Here is a 19,877-nt window from a genome sequence, read left to right on the forward strand (position 1 = left end):
CTGTCTGCCTGTTGGTGTGAATGTTTAAGCATGCAAACTTCAAATGTGCCCTTCTCTTCCTCCTGCAGACTCCAAAGCCATCGTGGATGGGAACCTGAAGCTGATCCTGGGTCTGATCTGGACCCTGATCTTGCACTATTCCATCTCCATGCCCATGTGGGATGAGGAAGAGGAGGGAGATGCCAAGCAGAAGACACCCAAGCAGAGGTTGCTGGGATGGATCCAGAACAAGCTGCCAGAGCTTCCTATCACCAACTTCCACAGGGACTGGCAGACCGGCCGGGCTCTGGGGGCCCTGGTCGACAGCTGTGCTCCAGGTGTGTGTGTGTCACGTGTGTGTCACGTGTGTGTCACATGTGTGTGTGTGTGTGTGTGTCACATGTGTGTACTGGCTAGTTGATTTACCTCTGAAAATATGATTGGCTCATTTACAGACTTCTCTTTCTGATGTAAATGAATAGGAAAAAGTATTTTAGGGAATGAGGTGTCCCCTCCTCCTCCTCCTCCTCCTCCTCCTCCTCCTCCTCCTCCTCCCTCCCTCCTCCTCCTTCCTCCTCCTCCTCCTCCTCCTCCTCCTCCTCCTCCTCCTCCTCCTCCTCCTCCTCCTCCTCCTCCTCCTCCTCCTCCTCCTCCTCCTCCTCTCCAATCACCATGAATTCATGTTCCCCTATTCCTTTCCCTGTTAAGAGACCAGTATGGGTGTGCAATGGTTACTAAAGAACTTCTAGCGAGCCCTAAGGGAATACTTAAATAGTAACAGAACAAAGGGTTGGGTCTGCTCATTGCCTATACTGTAGGAGAGTTCTAACCTTTAGGGGGAAAAGGAGAAAAGAAACCAAATATCAAATTAAATCAAATAACCAATTAGAAAAGGAGATGAAATAGTTTTCCTTTACATCCTAGAGTAATCTCTCTAGCAACCTAGAGCCAACTCTAAAGCGACCGTAGCTTCAAAAAGTAAGGACAACTTTAGCCGCAGTGTTTTGTTTGCAACCCGACACTGGCACCTCAGCTTTACATGGAATTAAAAACATGTTGCTTCCTGTATGTTATGTCTGTAAGAACCATACCTGTCTGCACACCATGCTGCCGACTGCAGCAGACCTGCGGTCAGGTCACAGAAAGCATTGGTGGGGGGGGGGGGGGTGTAGGTGAGGGAAAGTGGTGAAAGAGATTCTGTTCACATTCTGGGGATGTTTGGCATACCTGTGGATCACCAACAGCCTCCAGCCGGAGATAAGGACTCAACAGAAGATGCAGCAGGAGTTATCCCGCAGTGCCCTTAAGCAACAACCCTCAGTCCGATATATCCAGAAGCTACCGCTGACACGGTTAGCGAGGATATGCATCTCTGATACTAAAGGAACATCATGGCATCCAATGGAGGAATGCAAGGGCAGGCCGCTTGATGAAGTGCATCCTCTCTGTATCTGTGGCCTCAAGGCTGGAGCCAACATGTCTGCCATAATTAGAGACATTGGCTGTATCACAAACAGTTCTCTTTCTGTGTGTACCTAGATGTCCCTTAATCCTTCAGAAATACTGCGCCACTGTTTTAGAGTGGAAGCACTTCTCTCTCTGATATGCCACAACAAGTGTGGAGTTAAAAGAGAGGCGTCTCCTTTCTTCCGCTGCCCAATTGTAAGACTTGTTATAAAACGATGCTTATGTTGCTAAGGCAATCAAACATGGAGACTGTAATGTCTGTTGTGTTTAACCATGTTCTAATCTTATACAAACACATTTAAATACAGTTTTTTTAATGTATCAGCCTTTCTGTTTTTTTGTGTCCGGGAAGATTTCAATATTCCGGACACATTAGAGGAATTTAGGTCAAATATTAGCCGTGTTTATTGTGCTTAAACTATTGAAAGGAAGGCTACAGAAAGGACATAATCAGGCATGTAGATTGAACTGTACTTTGATACTATAGATTGAAAAGATGGCTATTTCCAATAAAACATCAATTGACTCGTACATAAAGCAAAAATAAAGCAAAAATAAATAAATGACATAAGCCTAGGGGTGTCAAACTCAAGGCCCGGGGGCCAAATCCGGCCCGCGACTTCATTTCATGTGGCCCGCAAGAGCTCTGAAAGAATGTAATAGGTTTATTATACGGTTACAGGCCGATTTACAGATGCACGATGTCCATAAACTACATGTCCCACAATGCATCTTACATTAGATTTTTATTTTTTATTTAACTGTAACTTTTTTTCAGAATTTGGCTTTTCTTTTAGTCTTAAAGTTACAACCGGCCCTTTGAGTGCAACCATAATGCTGATGTGGCCCGTGATGAAACACCCCTGGCCTAGAGCATAACTCTTAACACAAAGTATTTCCCTCAGCCTTCAGTCCTACATATTCTCAGATCAAATACAACTGAATTCAACTGTTTGTATACAGGCCTGATTAGATATAGGCACGTCTGGTTCATCACATTCTTATGAAGGCGTGCTGAATCTGATGATATCGTCATGTTGTGTTTCTCCGTGCTTCCTCCTGCAGGTCTGTGTCCTGACTGGGACCAGTGGGATCAGACCAAACCAGTGGACAACGCCCGAGAGGCCATGCAGCAGGCTGACGACTGGCTGGGCATCCCTCAGGTCAGATACACAAACACCATTACTTCAGTTCATAAGAACAGCTGTTATGTGTTCTTTATAGAAGATCATGTTTCCCATTGTTATCCATCATTTAGGTTTATCAAGTGACCATTTTGAACAACGGCCTTAAGTCTTTTGATTATGCCAAATAGTTCAGCAAAAATAAATTGGCCTAAAACTTTCATTTTATGGTGCCATACATATGTTAACAACATTGTGGTCAATTTAAGACTCACGACCATCAGATCTGGACATGCATAGCTTTTTGCAAATAAAAGCAGAAGGACATTTGGTGCTCTGGTTAGTACTCAACTATAGATATAAGAAACATAGATATCATAATAATGGCTTGTCTTTCAAGTGCCAGCCTATTCATAATACTACAGGACTGGTGTGGGAAGTAGGTTTTATTTGAGTAGATAGAAGTGGTCTCCTGCCCGGGACAGACCCTTATTAACATACTGCAATACTGTGGAGTCTGGTGGTGTGCTCACTTGGGCATCCTTTAGGGCAGGGGGGTCAAACTCAATTTCATCACGGGCCACATTCGCATTATGGTTGCACTCAAAGGGCCGGGTGTAACTTTAACACTATATAAAAATACATATATAAATATTTAATATATTTAAAATAATGTATTATATTACATCATTGCCTCTGCATTGGATTATTATCGGATAGGGTAATAACTTCATAATTAACTACGTCTGAAAGCAGAAGTCTAGGGCAAATAATGGCAAGTCTCTTCAGTGCGCATGTCACAAAATGATTTTAAAAGAAAAGCACAATTAAAAAAAAAAGTGACATTTTGAAAAAAAGTAAATTCTGAGAAAAAAGGCATATTTAGAAGAAAAAAGTCAAATTTGAGATGCATTGTGGGACATGTAGTTTATGGGCAACGTGCTTCTGTAAATCGGCATGTAACCGTATAACAAACACATATTATATTATTTGCAAGCTCTTGTGGGGCCACATGAAATGAAGTCGCGGGCCGGATTTGGCCCCCGGGCCTTGAGTTTGACACCCCTGCTTTAGGGAATGGACAGAATCTGAACTCTAACATTTCATCTGGTTAGGTTTTTGAACAGAATGAAAATGTGAATTTAGTTGTTAGATTCTGACCAGCTCTGGCTCCGGGTCTCTGCTGAGCGTCTGGCAGAGTGTTGGCATGGTTGGCACAGCATCGCGTGCTGACGGTTGACTCTGTGGTCGCTGCTGTGTCCGCCTTCAGCTCTGGGTCTGCTCGCACACTTTCTCTGTGGCTTGTTGAATAAGACAATGTGTGTCTGGCTCTGCGTGTGAGAGCGTATCAGGTACTTTCTGAGCAGAGGAAGGGGTTGGCATGTGGTTGGGAAAAAAAAATCACAATACTACTCATTTGGTATATGTGGGTATGATCTCCATGGCAACAAACATTGCATCTTCGATCAGCAAACAGAGCCGTGCAGTGATTAAGAATTGTAAGGCGACCTAGAAATTGGCATAGCAACGGCTCTCTAGACAATGGCATGTTTCCATTAGATTTTGGAAATGGCAGAAAATAAGATATTTTTCAAACACACAATACAGTATAATCTCATACTGACACAACTTTGTGAATTTTAAACCTTAAATGGAAACATCAGACTTAAAAACACGGGCACATCAACACTGCTAAGCTAAATGCGGCTAATTTGGTCACATGTAAGCAACTGTCGTTTATACCACACATATAAGCTTTGGACATTGACCAGTGGGTTATTTATTGACATATTTTAATGTAGCAGAACAAAACGTGAACATCTCCCCACTTTTTTTTTAACCAGAGACCTTATTTCAGATCTAACCAAAACAGAAGAGGGAAGTGGAAGTGCTAGAATACTCCCAATTTCCATGTTTTAGGACTTATTCTTGCACCACTCTATATGATACCATGGAAACACAGCCATTTCTTTAAAACACATGTGTCTCCTTGAATCCTCCTCTTAGGTGATCACCCCTGAAGAGATTGTTGACCCCAATGTGGACGAACACTCCGTCATGACCTACCTGTCCCAGTTCCCCAAGGCTAAGCTGAAGCCTGGCGCTCCTCTGCGGCCCAAACTCAACCCCAAGAAGGCCCGTGCCTATGGGCCAGGTACACGCACGCACGCACGCACGCACGCACGGAGCTAGACTTCAACGAGGAAACAGAGTTGTCCGAGCTGAGCAGATGCATCAGTTTAGAGCAGGGGTGATTGACATGTTTTTAGCCATAGACCAACACACTGAGGGGGTCCAAGAGGTTGGACCAGTGCCGGAGGAGGAATTTAAAGGGACCGATCACCCCAATATCTATTATTATCCTCTAAATGTAGTGCTATTTAAATACACTGATCTTTTCTAACTCATGGATGAGAGGCTGCTGAGCTACATCAGCTAGCTGAGAGAGGACACTTCCTTCTTGGTGGTGATTGGCAGGTGTAGTTCTGTAGAACTAAAGTAGTTCCCTCACAGAACTGATCACAACAAGGTCTGTAGACCATTTCAAGTCACTTGGTCAAGTTCTCGGCTTCCACCACAAGTCTATTTCAGATCTGTGGGAGACAGTCATCCATTTACTGTACATTGTTATAATGTTCACACGTGTTGTTATGTACCCCCCCCCCCCCCCTCTGGACAGGTGTGGAGCCCGTTGGTAACGTTGTGATGAAGAGGACTCTGTTCACCGTGGAGACCATCAGTGCGGGGATGGGGGAGGTGCTGGTGTACGTGGAGGACCCTGCAGGACACAGAGAGGAGGTGAGAACCAGGGGTTTCTTTGGAGATGCTTTTGAATCATCTTGGCATACTAGCTTTAACATTTTTACAATTTCTTCCAGGCTAAGGTGACAGGAAACAATGATAAGAACCGCACCTACTCTGTCGTCTACATCCCTAAAGTCACAGGCATGCACAAGGTGAGTTATTTATAAAAAAAAAAAAAAAAATGTAATACAATGATTTTTAAGATATTGACAAACCTGCTGAGGCCCTGTTATGGTTACCTTAGCATTCTGTTAACTCTCTCTCTCTCTCTCTCTCTCTCTCTCTCTCTCTCTCTCTCTCTCTCTCTCTCTCTAGGTGACGGTGCTGTTTGCAGGGCAGCACATCTCTAAGAGCCCCTTCGAGGTGGAGATCGGCATGGCTCAGGGAGACTCCAGCAAGGCCACAGCCCAGGGGGCCGGCATCGAGCCATTAGGAAACATCGCCAACAAGAGCACTTACTTTGATGTCTACACTGCAGGTAACTGAAAGCATGGACGAGGCGAGAGAGGTTTGACTTGTTGCAATGGATGCAGCCAAAGCCTTAATTGAGTAGTTATTTAGTAAAAGTCCTCATTATCGTTTTGATTGAGCGACCCCTTGTGCGTCTAGTTACACATTTCCCTTGACCTCTATCCGCTCTGTGCTCAGGCGCTGGTGTTGGCGAGGTGGAGGTGATGATCATTGACCCTGCCGGCAAGAAGAGCATCGTGCCCTGCACCATCGAGGACAAGGGCAACAGTAGCTACCGCTGCACCTACAAGCCCATCCAGGAGGGGCAGCACACCCTCTACGTCACTTTCGCTGGGGGCCAGATCAGCAAGAGCCCCTTCATGGTCACCGTGGGCGAGGGTAGGACTTCTATTGATTTATAAGCTGCAATTATTCCAGATCACCGTCCCTGAGAAGCATGGCATCGGATGTTGCTGACGCGTTCTGTACGTTAATGTTTCCCCTGTAAATCCACTTCACGTTGATGGGAGCCTCTAGCAGGGGTCTCAAACTCAAGGCCCGGGGGCCAAATCCGGCCCGCGACTTCATTTCATGTGGCCCCACAAGAGCTTGCAAAGAATATAATACTTTTATTATACGGTTACATGCCACTTTACAGAAGCAGGTTGCCCATAAACTACATGTCCCACAATGCATCTCGTTTTGTGACATGCGCACTGAAGAGACTTGCAATTATTTGCCCTGGACTTCTGCTTTCAGACGTAGTTAATTACTAAGTTATTATTCTATCCGATAATAATCCAATTCAGAGGCAATAATGTAATATAATACATTATTTTATATATATTATATATTTATATAGTTACACCCGGCCCTTTGAGTGCAACCTTTATGCGAATGTGGCCCGTGATGAAATTGAGTTTGACACCCCTGCTCTATAGAGTGGTGCAGTGACGCTTTTCGTAAGTTCGCTTCACAAGGGCTCCCTCGACGAAAAATAGGATTTATTTATTGAATAACGGAATATTTCAGAAAATATCATCTGTGGCAAACACACGTCTTGATACTGACACATGTTGTTCAGCAGGATATCTCCATTTATCACCATCACTTTAGGATTTATGAATCGTGAATGCAATCGGCAGAAGTAAAAGCTAGCCGCACCGCTAAGCTTACCGCGGCTAATATTGGACGTTATGACATTAACTCGTTTTATTTAATCGCTTGTTTGAAACAGCTTTTGTTACCTACAGATCTCCTTTGAAGCAAATAACCTGTTTGTTTACTTTGAGACAGCAGAACAGGAATTGGCAAAATGCTTACTCGTGCACTTTTAGGACTCATCCCTGCACCACTCAGACTCTCGGCTATAGCAAAGTCTACTTGGATCTAAAAGGCACACATGTATTTGATACCTCGTATATATCTGCTCATCCTGCTGTTTTCTCTTCAGCTGTATCTAATGCTGTGCTGTGGTTTCCTGCTGCTCTACTGGACGTTCTTCCTCCTCTCTTCTCTCTGATAGAGGCCTGCTGGTATCTCTGGAGCAGGCTCTTCCTTCTGCTATCATTTCCTGTTTCCTGGCATCTCTCTTGGGTAGTGTGTGTGTGTGTGTGTGTGTGTGAGATGCGTGTGTGGTTGAGCTGTGTGCCCATGTAGATATTTCACTGCTTTATATGTGTGTCAGCGTAACAATCATCTAACCTCAGAATAATCATCAGTAGGCTTTGGTGATATGGAGAAAAATAAATGTCACAATATTTTTGATCAAATAGCTTTCATATATTGCAAAGATATTTCTCTATTGACTATTGGTTCAATATATATATTCCTGGTTGGATCAAAGTGTACAATTATTACGCTCCGGTTTGTATTCTTACTAAGTCTTAAGTTTAACAACATGTTGTTATCTTACTAAATGCTCGGCTTCCATCCAGTTGTGTTGGTGTTCAACCTTTCAGAAGCCCGTTCTCCCTGCACTCAGAACACACACCGTCTCCCCAGGGCACGCACTACAATAGCATCCCTTTAACCTGGTGGACGGACCTTCTAACATCCCACACCTGCACACACCCCCTGAACACTCTTCAGGGGGTGTGTGCAGGTGTGGAACACATCAAAAACGGATTTTAATATAATAAAATAGAACTGTATTCTTCCTCTGGTGTCCTTAAGTAGTCCACTTCCTGTACAATATCTTGAGCCCCTTTTAATAGCCTCTGTTGTTGCAGGGCTTCCTCTGCTTCCTGCGGGGCATCAGCCCTCGACCAACAGATCCCATTTGTACGATCTTTAAAAGGAAATGGAGGATTAGAATGGAATATCGTTTAGTCACACATGTGCACCACACACACACACACACACACACACACACACACACACACACACACACACACACACACACACACACACACACACACACACACACACACACACACACCATGTATACATCACTTCAGGGGACATTACATTGACTTACATGCATTTCCTGGAGACTTATCCTAACCTTAACCATAACCAACACATGCCCAACCCTAACCCTTACCCTTAACCTAACCCTTAACCTTACCCTAACCCTAACCCTAAACCTAACCAAGTCTTCACCCTAAAATTAATGATCCCCCTTATGGGGACCTCCAATTTGTCCCCATAAGGGAAGCGAGTCCCCTCACGTGACTGTGTAAACAGATTTAGGTCCCCACAAGTATAGTAATGCTAGACCACACACACACACACACACACAGCGTTGACTTAGACCCTGCATTAGGAGCAGTGGGCCGCTATTAGAGTCTTTAACTGGCACCTCATATTCTTTTTTTATTTATTTCAAAAAATATTTGTATTGAAGACACATACATAAATGTTGGTACATCAATGGGAGCCACAGTTACAAAATAAAAACAACCAGTGATCGTCTTAGTCTTAACTACGATTGTACATCAACTGAAGAGCCATACTTTAGCTTTGACATGTACTGGCCCCTCTGCAAGCACCACTCCGCCCCCCGTAGTTTAAAGACGTGATGGGTCGAAGCCAAGTCCCCACTGACTGAGCAACTGCCGGCAGGAGATATGTAGGACACTCCACTTCCTGTGTGAGGATAAAGAGTCATTTCCTACACTGCTCTAAGACTTCGCTCTGAGATAAGATGGATGGATACGAGGAGAATACTGAAAGCGCTCCAGCACCTCTTTCCCCGTGTCCCTGAAAGCACCGCTGAGTCACACTGTCGGAGGCAGAGTACATCTCTTCCTCTCTCACTCTGTGTCTCTCCACAGCATGCAACCCCAGCCTCTGCAAAGCCAAGGGACGGGGTCTGCAGCCCAAAGGCCTGAGGGTGAAGGAGACCGCAGACTTCCAGGTGTTCACCAAGGGGGCCGGCACCGGAGAGCTCAAAGTCTCCATCAAGGGGCCCAGTGAGTCCGGCGCAAACACGACACAACGACACCACCTACTTCTTTACGTTGGAAATGGTTTGATCGACTCTTTATCGATACTGGTCACTTTAATAGAGTTCTGATGGAGATCTCCATCCAATAGACAGGACACAGTACAGTACATACTTTGAGGGAATAATACTCTTTGCCATATTGCAGTCTTAAGTAAAGGTTTTATTGCTTTGCGATAAACAACTTTGTATTGCTCAACCGAAGTTAGTCCATATGTGTCCTTAAGAAATAAAAGGTTTGAAAATGCTGTGGAACTAATCCTTACCAACTCTTACTAGCTTTACGATGAACTGTTTTCATCATTATTTGTCAAGTATCCATCAACTCATTGTCGACTCTCTTCTGGGAGAGAAGACCATCTGCTCAAACAGTCTCTAGATGTCCACATCGGCTCTTTTATAATATATCCATGATGCTTTGCAAAACAAGAAAGAATACACTGCCTACATTCACTTGGCCGTGGCCTTAAATCTGTCAGTTGAGACAAATTGGTTTGATGTAAAAACAAAAGACTAAAGTGCAGGACTGTGTTCACAGAGGGTCTCGAGGAGCCGTGCAAAAGGAAAGATATTGGAGACGGGGTGTATGGTTTTGACTATTACCCCACCACCCCGGGGACATACTCCATCACCATCACCTGGGGAGGGCAGCACATCCCCCGCAGGTACACACACACACACACTGAAACAAACACTGCTACTGAACCGCTGTCCCTGTCCTCTGACTGGTCGCCCTCTGCTCCCCTTAGTCCCATCGAGGTGAAGATCGGCGCTGAGGCCGGCCCCCAGAGGGTGAGGGCCTGGGGTCCGGGGCTGGAGCACGGTATAGTCGGCAAATCAGCTGACTTTGTGGTGGAGGCTGTTGGAGACAATGTTGGCACACTGGGTGAGTGACACACGGGGAAAGAATCCTGAACGTTTGAGTATCCACATTTCCCCCTCAGCTCTTCTAAGCTCGTGCTGTGGTTGTCTCTCCCCGTTCAGGTTTCTCCGTGGAAGGCCCCTCTCAGGCCAAGATAGAATGTGACGATAAGGGCGACGGGTCATGTGACGTGCGCTACTGGCCCACAGAGTCTGGAGAGTACGCCGTGCACGTGCTCTGCAACAACGAAGACATCCAGCACTCTCCCTTCATGGCCGAGATAGTCAACGCACAAAACAAAGACTTCTACCCCGACAAGGTATACACACTTTGCTGCAGCAAAACAAACACACACACACACACATACACACACACACACACACACACACACCAGCAATCAGTGTTCACTTTCAATCTTGTATATTGTGTCAAAAAATACAAAGCTGAGGGAGGGCTTATATTATCTGTAAATACAAAAAGAAGTTGTACATTTACAAGGAGGAGACTCGGATATTCCCTGTGATGATTAAGTCATATATTTGTTAAAAAATTCTGAATCTCTGAGGATCTAAATACTTGAGGTGTTATAAAACACATTTATAAATTGATGTAAAGTGCTTAAAGTGTCTGTATCATTCATGGTAAGGAATTATTTGTCCCCATCATCTATTGCAGCTGGATATGGGGTCTTAATATTTGTACAATGCATGTCATTATATAGTCAGTCTGTATGGTAATAGAATTTAGCCTCGGCTGGGTTAACCACGGAGATGCAAGTGACTGCTGGCTGGACTGCCAGCCACCCAACCTTGCACAATTAAGCGATGTGGTTCCTTGACATAGATAACACCATTTTGATGAGTTGTACTTGTTGTAACTGTGTGGTTTGTCTAATGTTATATTATCTATCTATATATACTGTATATTATCCACATTCCCTGACTCCGTAATTCATATGAATTGTAACCTACACTGGTCCTTATACAGCTTTGCAGCCTTTGACACGTATATTCCTGCAGCGTTGCGGCTAGAGCCCAATGCAGAGCTGTATTCCTTAAGCTCCATGGATGTGTGTGTTCCAGGTCAAGGCTCAGGGTCCAGGTCTCCAGAGCAGTGGTCTGGCTGTTGGGAAGCCCACAGAGTTCACAGTGGACGCCAAGCAGGGAGGAAAAGCTCCTCTGAAGATTGTGGCTCAGGTAGGGCTGTGTGTGTGTTCCAGCAGAAATGTGCTGCATGTGTGTGTTCTGCTCCTCAGTATACTCACACACCTCTTTGTTCTGTGGCCACTTGTGCTCAGGATGTTGAGGGAACTCCTGTGGATGTACAGGTTAAGGATAATGCCAACGGCACATATGCCTGTAGTTACACACCACGTAAACCCGTCAAACACACTGCCATGATCTCCTGGGGAGGGGTCAACATCCCCGAGAGTCCCTTCAGGGTGAGTACGCGCGCGCACACACACACACACACACACACACACACACACACACACACACACACACACACACACACACACACACACACACACACACACACACACACACACACACACACACACACACACACACACACACACTTAGAGGGTTTAGACAAAGGACATTATTACAGGAAAGTGTCTTTACGCTTCTGTGTTTCTGATTGCAGATGAATATAGGAGCAGGATGTCACCCTAACAAGGTTAAGGTGTCGGGCCCGGGGGTGGCCAAGACCGGCCTGAAGGCCTTCGAGCCGACGTACTTCACTGTGGACTGTGCAGAGGCCGGACAAGGTAGAGACATTGAACTGTTGCACACATTGCTCACAGATAAGTCTTTTCTAACACGGCTTGATTGGCGTTTTATAAACTAATGAGAGACCTGCAGTGTGCGATGGATCAAATGGCTGCTTATGTCGTAGTTTCAAACCACAACACACGATCACACAGCTCTGCTTTCTTTTCGGTTTCCCAGAACAATTGAGCGTCCCTCAGCTCATTGTTTTGGTTTTTCCGATTGCAATTGTAGCCGTCATTGTTCCAGGAAGTGGAACTGCTTTGTAAACCCACCAGCTCAGCACCCATTGGCCGATAGATAGTTAACTGGTTCTACTGCCCTAAGCATATTTCTCAATCACGAAGTAATGAAGACGTTTGTCTCCGGCCCTTAGGGGACATCAGCATAGGCATCAAGTGTGCCCCTGGAGTGGTGGGGCCGGCAGAGGCCGACATCGACTTTGACATCATCAGGAACGACAACGACACGTTCACAGTGAAGTACACCCCCCCTGGAGCGGGCAGCTACACCATCATGGTGCTGTTCGCAGACCAGGTGAGTCTGAGTGCAGCAGCTGGAGGACGGCCCGGGACTCACTGGGTCTGATGAAGTGTGTCTGACTGCTTGTGTTTGGTGTTCAGGCGATCCCCATGACGCCCATCAGGATCAAAGTGGATCCTTCTCACGATGCCAGCAAAGTGAAGGCCGAGGGCCCCGGACTCAGCCGCAGCGGTGAGGAAGGGAACAGTGTTTATTCACTGGGAAATATCCCATCTCCATATTTAATCTGCAGCTTTCTCTTTACAGTTTTTGTTTCTTATTCCCACCTGTGACCAGGGGTGGAAGAAGTACTCCGATTTTTATTTTCTAAAAGTACAAATACTATGGTCTTAAAGTACTCTTTTCCAAGTAAAAGTCCTGAATTGAAAATGTTACGATAATGGCTCTTTTTACAGTATTATTTTGTTCTAGAATATTCTATTTTGTTATTTTTTTCTTATTAATATATGTAGCATTCCAAGGTTTTAGTTTTTTTTATGTGGGGCCAATTTACTAACCATTTAATCTGTAAAATACTTGGAGTATTTGTAGTACACAACTCCAAATGTATTTATTTATCATGTGTTTTATATGTAAAGAGTAAGTATGAGTGTTGTATAATTAAATATTAGAGTCAAAAGTGCAACATGTGCCTTTCAAAATGTAGTGGAGCAGAAGTACATGTAGCATAAAATACAAGTACTCAAGTAAAGTACAAGTTTGTCATTTAAAGTACAGTACTTGAGTAAATTGAGTTACGTTTTTCTGAATGAGTCGGCAGGAACTGATATAACGTTTTTTATGAACTGCTGGAGTTATAGAGATTAAAATGAAAGCGCTTTGATTAGTCGGACTCACGGACTGGTTTCTGCCTCTCAGGTGTGGAGCTGACCAAGCCCACCCACTTCACCGTGAGCACCAAAGCAGCGGGGAAGGCTAACCTGGACTGCAGCTTCAGCGGGCCGACCAAAGGAGAGGCTGTGAAGGACTTTGAAATCATCAATAACCACGACAACACACACACCGTCAAATATACACCGGTGCAGCAGGTACCGTGGGAGAAGCACTCGCATACCAACATGCACATGCAGTTTTCTAACATGTTAACTTGGTAGATTAAGGTCCCTTTTAGATTAAAATAGACGTTAAGGCAGAGTATAAGGGCGGGGTTACCTTGTGATTGACAGGTTGCTACCCCAATGTTGTCGCCTTACCACTTCAACCCTTTCACAGTGTTTTCACTTAATGAAAGTTACTGGCAACATTTTAATGTTTTTACCTTTTTTAAAAAGTCTTTTTCAGTGTTTGTTTGTACTTTGCTCAGCACTGTGGCTTATTTGAATCCCAACATGTCAAACTAATCCTTTTAACTTGACTTAATAATAAACGCATTCTGATAAAGCACTGTGATTGACTTGGTCAGCTGTTGGTCTGCAGTTCTGGTTCTTTAGGATGCGTTAAGTCGAGGGAGGATCATTCTCTCCACCCGTCGCTTCATAATCATGTGTGATAACATCTCTGCCCCTCCCCTTCCTGCCCCAGGGTCCTCTGGGAGTCGCCGTGACCTATGGCGGAGATAACATTCCCAAGAGCCCCTTCAACGTGGCTGTGGCCCCCACACTGGACCTCAGCAAGATCAACGTCACCGGCCTGGGGGACAGTGCGTACTTCCTTATCGCTCATACCTCACCACGGTCTCATATGAAGATCTGTCCAGAACACCAGCTGGTGTTTCTGGGTCTGTCGGTTTTATTAGTGCCACAATCATCTGTTGCTCTTCACCTGTAGCACTTCTTAAATGAAATCCAATGTTTGTCTCTGTAGAGATGACTGTCGGCAAAGACCAGGAAGTGACGGTGAAATCAAAGGGGGCCGGGGGTCAGGGGAAGGTCGCCGCCAAGGTCACCTCACCTTTAGGGAAGCCAGTGGCCAGCAAGGTACTGCACATGTTTAACTGAATATCAGCTGATCACATGTTTTCCTCACATAAATTGCCTTTTTAATAATATATAAAAATGATAAATGTCTAACAGTTGGAGAAACGTTTTCACCCTAACATGATGCATGTACTCTTTTAATGTGTTTTTATAACTTGTAATATTTGTTGCTGCAGGTTGAGCCCGGGCTGAGTCCAGAGAGCAGCCAGGTGAAGTTCATCCCCCGGGAGGCGGGGCCCTACCAGGTGGAGCTGACCTACGACGGAGTCCCCATCCCCGGATCTCCCTTCAGCCCCACAGCGTACCCCGTCTCAGACCCCTCCAAGGTGAGACGGTTACTGCCAAACACGACACATCCAGACGAGGAAATGTGAATGATACAACATGTACATTAACTTTCGCTCCATGTCTTACGTGGATATAACTTATTTTCTGCATTCAGATATCTATATTTCATTACATACTTTATCTGTAACTATCTGGCTCATGCTTCAACTCTGATACTCTCCGCACTCTTAGCATATTTTTATTCACTTTCTAAAATACTTTCTGACTGATGCTACTTTAATATACACAATTTATATATATATATATTTTTAACAAATACAAATTATTTCTTTTATTTTTATATTCTTTTTTAAAGTGTTTTTATTTATTTTTTTATTTCTGTTATTAGTTGTGGATAGCGGTGATTGTAATATTCATGCTTGTGAATCTCAGTCATTCTGTTATGTTTACATTGCCCCTAAATAGTCAAAGTTACGTTTCGGGGCGTGGCTGAACCTGTCTAAAAGTCGTCTCTCTTTCCTCTCAGGTGCGCTGCTCTGGTCCAGGCCTGGAGCGCGCCAAGGTGGGGGAGAAGGGGGAGTTCGTGGTGGACTGTACCAACGCGGGGCCGGCAGAGCTGACCATCGAGATCATCTCTGACAGCGGCACCGAGGCGGAGGTCCACATCCAGGACAACGGAGACGGGACCTACACCATCACCTACATCCCCCTGTACCCCGGCTCCTACACCCTCACCATCCGCTACGGAGGCCAGGACGTGCCAAACTTCCCCGCCCGGCTCACCGTGGAGCCCGCCGTGGACGCCAGTGGAGTCCGTGTCTTCGGACCAGGAGTGGAGGGCAAAGGTACACTAATGATATGATATCAATTATTCCTAGAAATAATTTTGGTCACTATATTTTCGATTTTTTCTTTTTTTTTGGTGCATATTCTGTATGTATGCATTTGCATAAATATGCACTTTAAAAAATATTTTTCAACCTTTTCAATTAGTTTTTTCTGTTGTCAGATGTGACCAATCCAAATTGAATTAGTCTCTTTTTGTCGCTGTGGAATCCAGTATTTGTGCCATCACTTCCATCTAATCAGTCAAAGTGATCTCATATAATCCTGTGTAAAAATGATTCCAATAAGTTCCACATAGTGTAGTATTTCTAATTTTTAAAAAGAAAAACGCTCAGATGTGTCTTTATGGCGGTGATGCGACCAAAGCTCCAACAACATGCTCTCCTGTGCTTCCAGGAGTGTTCCGGGAGGCCACCACAGACTTCACTGTGGATGCTCGAGCTCTCACACAGACTGGAGGCGATCACATCAAGACTCTGATCAGCAACCCGTCGGGCAGCCGCACAGACGCCCTGATCGCTGACCGCGGGGATGGAACCTACAACGTCGAGTACACTCCCTACGAGGAGGGTGAGTGCAGACCGTAGGAACAGTGCAGCACGTGTGCTTGGTTTTCATGGCAGAGTTTAAAGCTCAGACTGTTCCTCAGGCCCACACAGCGTGGAGGTGTGCTACGATGGCTCTCCGGTGCCCAAGAGTCCGTTCCGTGTTGCTGTCACTGAAGGCTGTGATCCAGCCCGTGTGCGTGTGCACGGTCCAGGCCTGAAGGGCGGCATCACCAACAAGGCTAACAAGTTCACCGTGGAAACCCGGTGAGTGGGAAAGATTCTCCATTTGGAAGAGTTTACGGTGGAACGTGACCCTGCTTTTGGTTCTAATGTCCGCGGTGTTCCCTTTGCAGAGGAGCAGGCACTGGGGGTCTGGGTCTGGCGGTGGAGGGTCCTTCAGAGGCCAAAATGTCCTGCACTGATAACAAGGATGGCAGCTGCAGCGTGGAGTACATCCCATACGAGACCGGCACATACAACCTCAACATCACATATGGAGGACAGCCCATCAAAGGTACAGCTGGGGAAAGGAATCGGAAACCTTCTTCAAATGATTGTCATGTTTAACTTCTTTAATAGTTTAAATATTAGTTATTTAAAGGTTTCATCTAAATGTAAAGCCCTGGTCCCTGGAGAGAAATACAGTGAATATATTTCTGCTAGATGGTTCCGATTCTGGTTCACCATACTTCATATCGGCTTGACCATAAAGGCCAACTGATTGGAGCTAGGGTCAGCCTCGTCTCCTTCATAGAAAGCCATTAGTATTGGATGATTGGAAAAGATGAGCTAAGCCAAAAATGTTTTATTATACTTACAAGTGGAGTGTGGACTGCTACTTGGAGAGGTCCCAATTCACCTCCTGCCCTGCAGTGGTGCCCTTGAGCAAGGCACCGGACAACCCCCCCACCCCCCACTCCCTGTGCAATAGCTGCCCACTGCTCCTAGTACTAGGATGGGTTTCACTGTGTGCTGTGTGCTCTACATGTGTGACCATTCAAGAGGGTTTCATCCCTCCCATTCTATCTTCCATCTATAAGTGCTGTCTTCACATGTGAGCATGACTGTTATGATTTTCAGAGCATACATTCAAACGTTAGGCTTTTTACAAACCACATTCACTTGACTTTAACCTCGCCTACAAAAAACGAATTGACTTAGTAGACAAGTATTTGGAAGTGCTGAAATGCCAACATGTTTATCGACTCATTACCGCAGCCCTCTTTTGGTCTGGGACCAACATGTAGTCATGAATCACAGCCATCATTGTCTCGAGACCGCCGTGGGAATAGAGGCTGAAACACGAGAAGAAACACATTATAAAACATTAACATGTCAGTTTACTAGACAATATTTGATTCTGACTCTCCTGAGGTTTTCTCTGTGCAGGTAGTCCCTTCTCCGTGCCGGTCAGCGACTCCGTGGACAGCACCAAGGTGAAGTGCCAGGGTCCAGGCCTGGGAAACAACGTCAGAGCCAGCATCCCTCAGGCGTTCACAGTGGATGCCTCCAAAGCTGGAGTGGCCCCCCTGCAGGTCCGCGTGCAAGGACCCAAAGGTGAGTCTGATGTTTATTCACCATCACATATATGATTAGAATTATTTCCACATTAAAATAAGTACATAAAACTGGATCTGTGTCCTGTAATGTAACGAGTTGTGTACTTCCACTATCCCAATGTGTTGTGTGTAGGAGTGGTGGAGCCTGTGGAGGTGGTGGATAACGGGGATCAGACTCACACCGTCAACTACGTTCCCACCAGAGAGGGACCCTACTCCATCAATGTGTTATACGCTGATGAGGAGATCCCACGCAGGTAACACACACGGACTCAAGGACAACAACGATATTCTAATCATTCTTTAGTTTCGATGTTTTGTTTCTAATATTGACTTCAAGCTTATTTAACCAATATTCTGTACTTCTAAATAGAACAGACTTTCACGGTCTTTAGTTAATCTTAAAAAATGCATCGTGATCTGTAGATGTACTTTATGTCATTTCTTTTCTTTTACATTTTCTGGTATTGCATTATTTTGTCAACCCCCGCACTTGAGTGCATCTTAAATTCATAATTTTCTTAACATTTTGACTCTTATGTCATAAAGTTTGAAATGATTTGACCATACGATTTGAGTTCTTTGGACAAAAACAACGTAGTTTGATTACATGGAATTGTTTTGATGAGCTCTGCTTTATGCCCTCTTGCTTCAACTTGACTTGGCTTTCTTTGACCTTTTACTGCGTCTATTGAATGAAAAATAAAAGTGTCTTTTTGTGATAATGCCTCCTCCCCCATCAGCCCCTACAAGGTGAAGGTGCTCCCCACCCATGATGCCAGTAAGGTGCGAGCCAGCGGCCCCGGCCTCAACACCACCGGGGTGCCCGCCTCTCTGCCCGTCGAGTTCACCATTGATGCCAAAGATGCCGGCGAGGGATTGCTGGCGGTGCAGATCACTGTGAGTGTACCCATATGATGCAGATCATAACAGTTACAATTAGTTATTTCTGTAGTTGTTTTGAAACATTGTTCCCTTTTAACCCCTGGCAGGATCCAGAGGGGAAGCCTAAGAAGGCTAATATCCGTGACAACCATGACGGGACCTACCTGGTGTCATATGTACCCGACATGACCGGTAGATACACCATCCTCATTAAGTACGGAGGGGATGAGATCCCATACTCCCCCTACCGCATCAGGGCGCTGCCCACCGGAGACGCCAGCAAGTGCACAGTCACAGGTATGTTCCGGACTGCTGCTTTTATAGCTGTTGACATGTGTTTAAAAAATTACCTTACACACTAGTCCCACATTTAGATCGTTATATCTGCCATCAAAAATCCCATATGAGACGAGAAGAAATTAATTTTTTCTCTGCATGATAATGAATTTAACAGTTTTATGTTACCATATTTCTCAGATGAAGATCCGATTTTCACCAGGATTGTTTGTCTCCACACATGCAAATGTTGTTGCAAGATGAGGTGTAAAGCAGCTAGCAGCTCTGAAGATGATTCCATTTGTGTAATAGAAAACACAAATTAGCAGCCGGTTATTCTTAAAAATAATTAGGAAAACAAGATAGGCCTATCATACTGTTGTAATTTTTTTTTATAAATGATCCATCCACAGTTTGACACAGTAGGACAAGTACTTACTCACTTCTTTGCAGAGAGTTTCATGAGAAGCTTGAATGAACTGTCAGATGACATGGTTAGCTTAGCACTTGAACTGTTAGCTTAGCATAAATAGTGAAGCAAGGGGAAATAGCCAATCATTTAAACAGTACAAAAACACAAGTTATTTGGTTTGCTTTGTTATGTATTAAACATCTAAGATTTATTATACATCTTAGATACATTAGAGAACTTTAGAGGTGCTGGTGGATGGGTTTTATTTCCTCTTTCAGTCGTTATGCTAAGCTAAGTAGCGACTAGCTCTAGCTTCAGTTATCTATCTAGCTAGAAGTCAGTTTTCTTAAATGGTCATAATGCTTTATAAAAATAAGCATAATACATTATAAAGCATTTTATAATAACTGTAAAAAACGTTTTCAAGTACCACAGTATTTAGGCTACTTGCTGCACACTCACTGACATTTTCGATTTAAATTGTATATTCTTCATTTCATTTAAAGGAAGCATTGACCCACAAAAGATTACAATGTATGACACATGTGTGGCATTATAACATTGTACCTCTTAAGTCAATCTAAAACTGCTTTGCAATAAGTTTTAATTATTGTCAGGAACCATTATGCATATAACTGTCCTTATAACTTTAATGAAGTTCTCTCTGCAAATGATAATGATGTTTATTGACATAAAG

At 44.5% G+C, this 19,877-nt stretch overlaps 1 protein-coding gene across 4 annotated transcripts in view; it reads left to right on the forward strand.

The window, feature by feature from the left end:
- The window catches only part of flna (filamin A, alpha (actin binding protein 280)), a 55,010-nt gene that overhangs the window by 20,723 nt on the left and 14,410 nt on the right, over nt 1-19,877 (forward strand). For all 4 annotated transcript variants that reach the window (XM_071203856.1, XM_034086662.2, XM_034086663.2 and 1 more), the window contains exons 3-30: nt 69-317; nt 2,512-2,609; nt 4,578-4,725; nt 5,251-5,369; nt 5,450-5,527; nt 5,691-5,853; nt 6,024-6,224; nt 9,104-9,241; nt 9,812-9,938; nt 10,023-10,159; nt 10,258-10,454; nt 11,218-11,331; nt 11,433-11,576; nt 11,783-11,906; nt 12,284-12,444; nt 12,531-12,621; nt 13,309-13,478; nt 13,972-14,089; nt 14,254-14,366; nt 14,543-14,692; nt 15,181-15,499; nt 15,897-16,070; nt 16,150-16,312; nt 16,402-16,562; nt 17,438-17,605; nt 17,741-17,864; nt 18,351-18,507; nt 18,600-18,789. In XM_071203856.1, coding sequence (XP_071059957.1) covers nt 69-317; nt 2,512-2,609; nt 4,578-4,725; nt 5,251-5,369; nt 5,450-5,527; nt 5,691-5,853; nt 6,024-6,224; nt 9,104-9,241; nt 9,812-9,938; nt 10,023-10,159; nt 10,258-10,454; nt 11,218-11,331; nt 11,433-11,576; nt 11,783-11,906; nt 12,284-12,444; nt 12,531-12,621; nt 13,309-13,478; nt 13,972-14,089; nt 14,254-14,366; nt 14,543-14,692; nt 15,181-15,499; nt 15,897-16,070; nt 16,150-16,312; nt 16,402-16,562; nt 17,438-17,605; nt 17,741-17,864; nt 18,351-18,507; nt 18,600-18,789 — 4,296 coding nt within the window. The remainder of the gene's footprint in view (nt 1-68; nt 318-2,511; nt 2,610-4,577; nt 4,726-5,250; nt 5,370-5,449; nt 5,528-5,690; nt 5,854-6,023; nt 6,225-9,103; nt 9,242-9,811; nt 9,939-10,022; nt 10,160-10,257; nt 10,455-11,217; nt 11,332-11,432; nt 11,577-11,782; nt 11,907-12,283; nt 12,445-12,530; nt 12,622-13,308; nt 13,479-13,971; nt 14,090-14,253; nt 14,367-14,542; nt 14,693-15,180; nt 15,500-15,896; nt 16,071-16,149; nt 16,313-16,401; nt 16,563-17,437; nt 17,606-17,740; nt 17,865-18,350; nt 18,508-18,599; nt 18,790-19,877) is intronic.

Source organism: Pseudochaenichthys georgianus, chromosome 7, assembly GCF_902827115.2.
Source record: "Pseudochaenichthys georgianus chromosome 7, fPseGeo1.2, whole genome shotgun sequence".
In the NCBI taxonomy this organism is placed as follows: Eukaryota; Metazoa; Chordata; class Actinopteri; order Perciformes; family Channichthyidae; genus Pseudochaenichthys; species Pseudochaenichthys georgianus.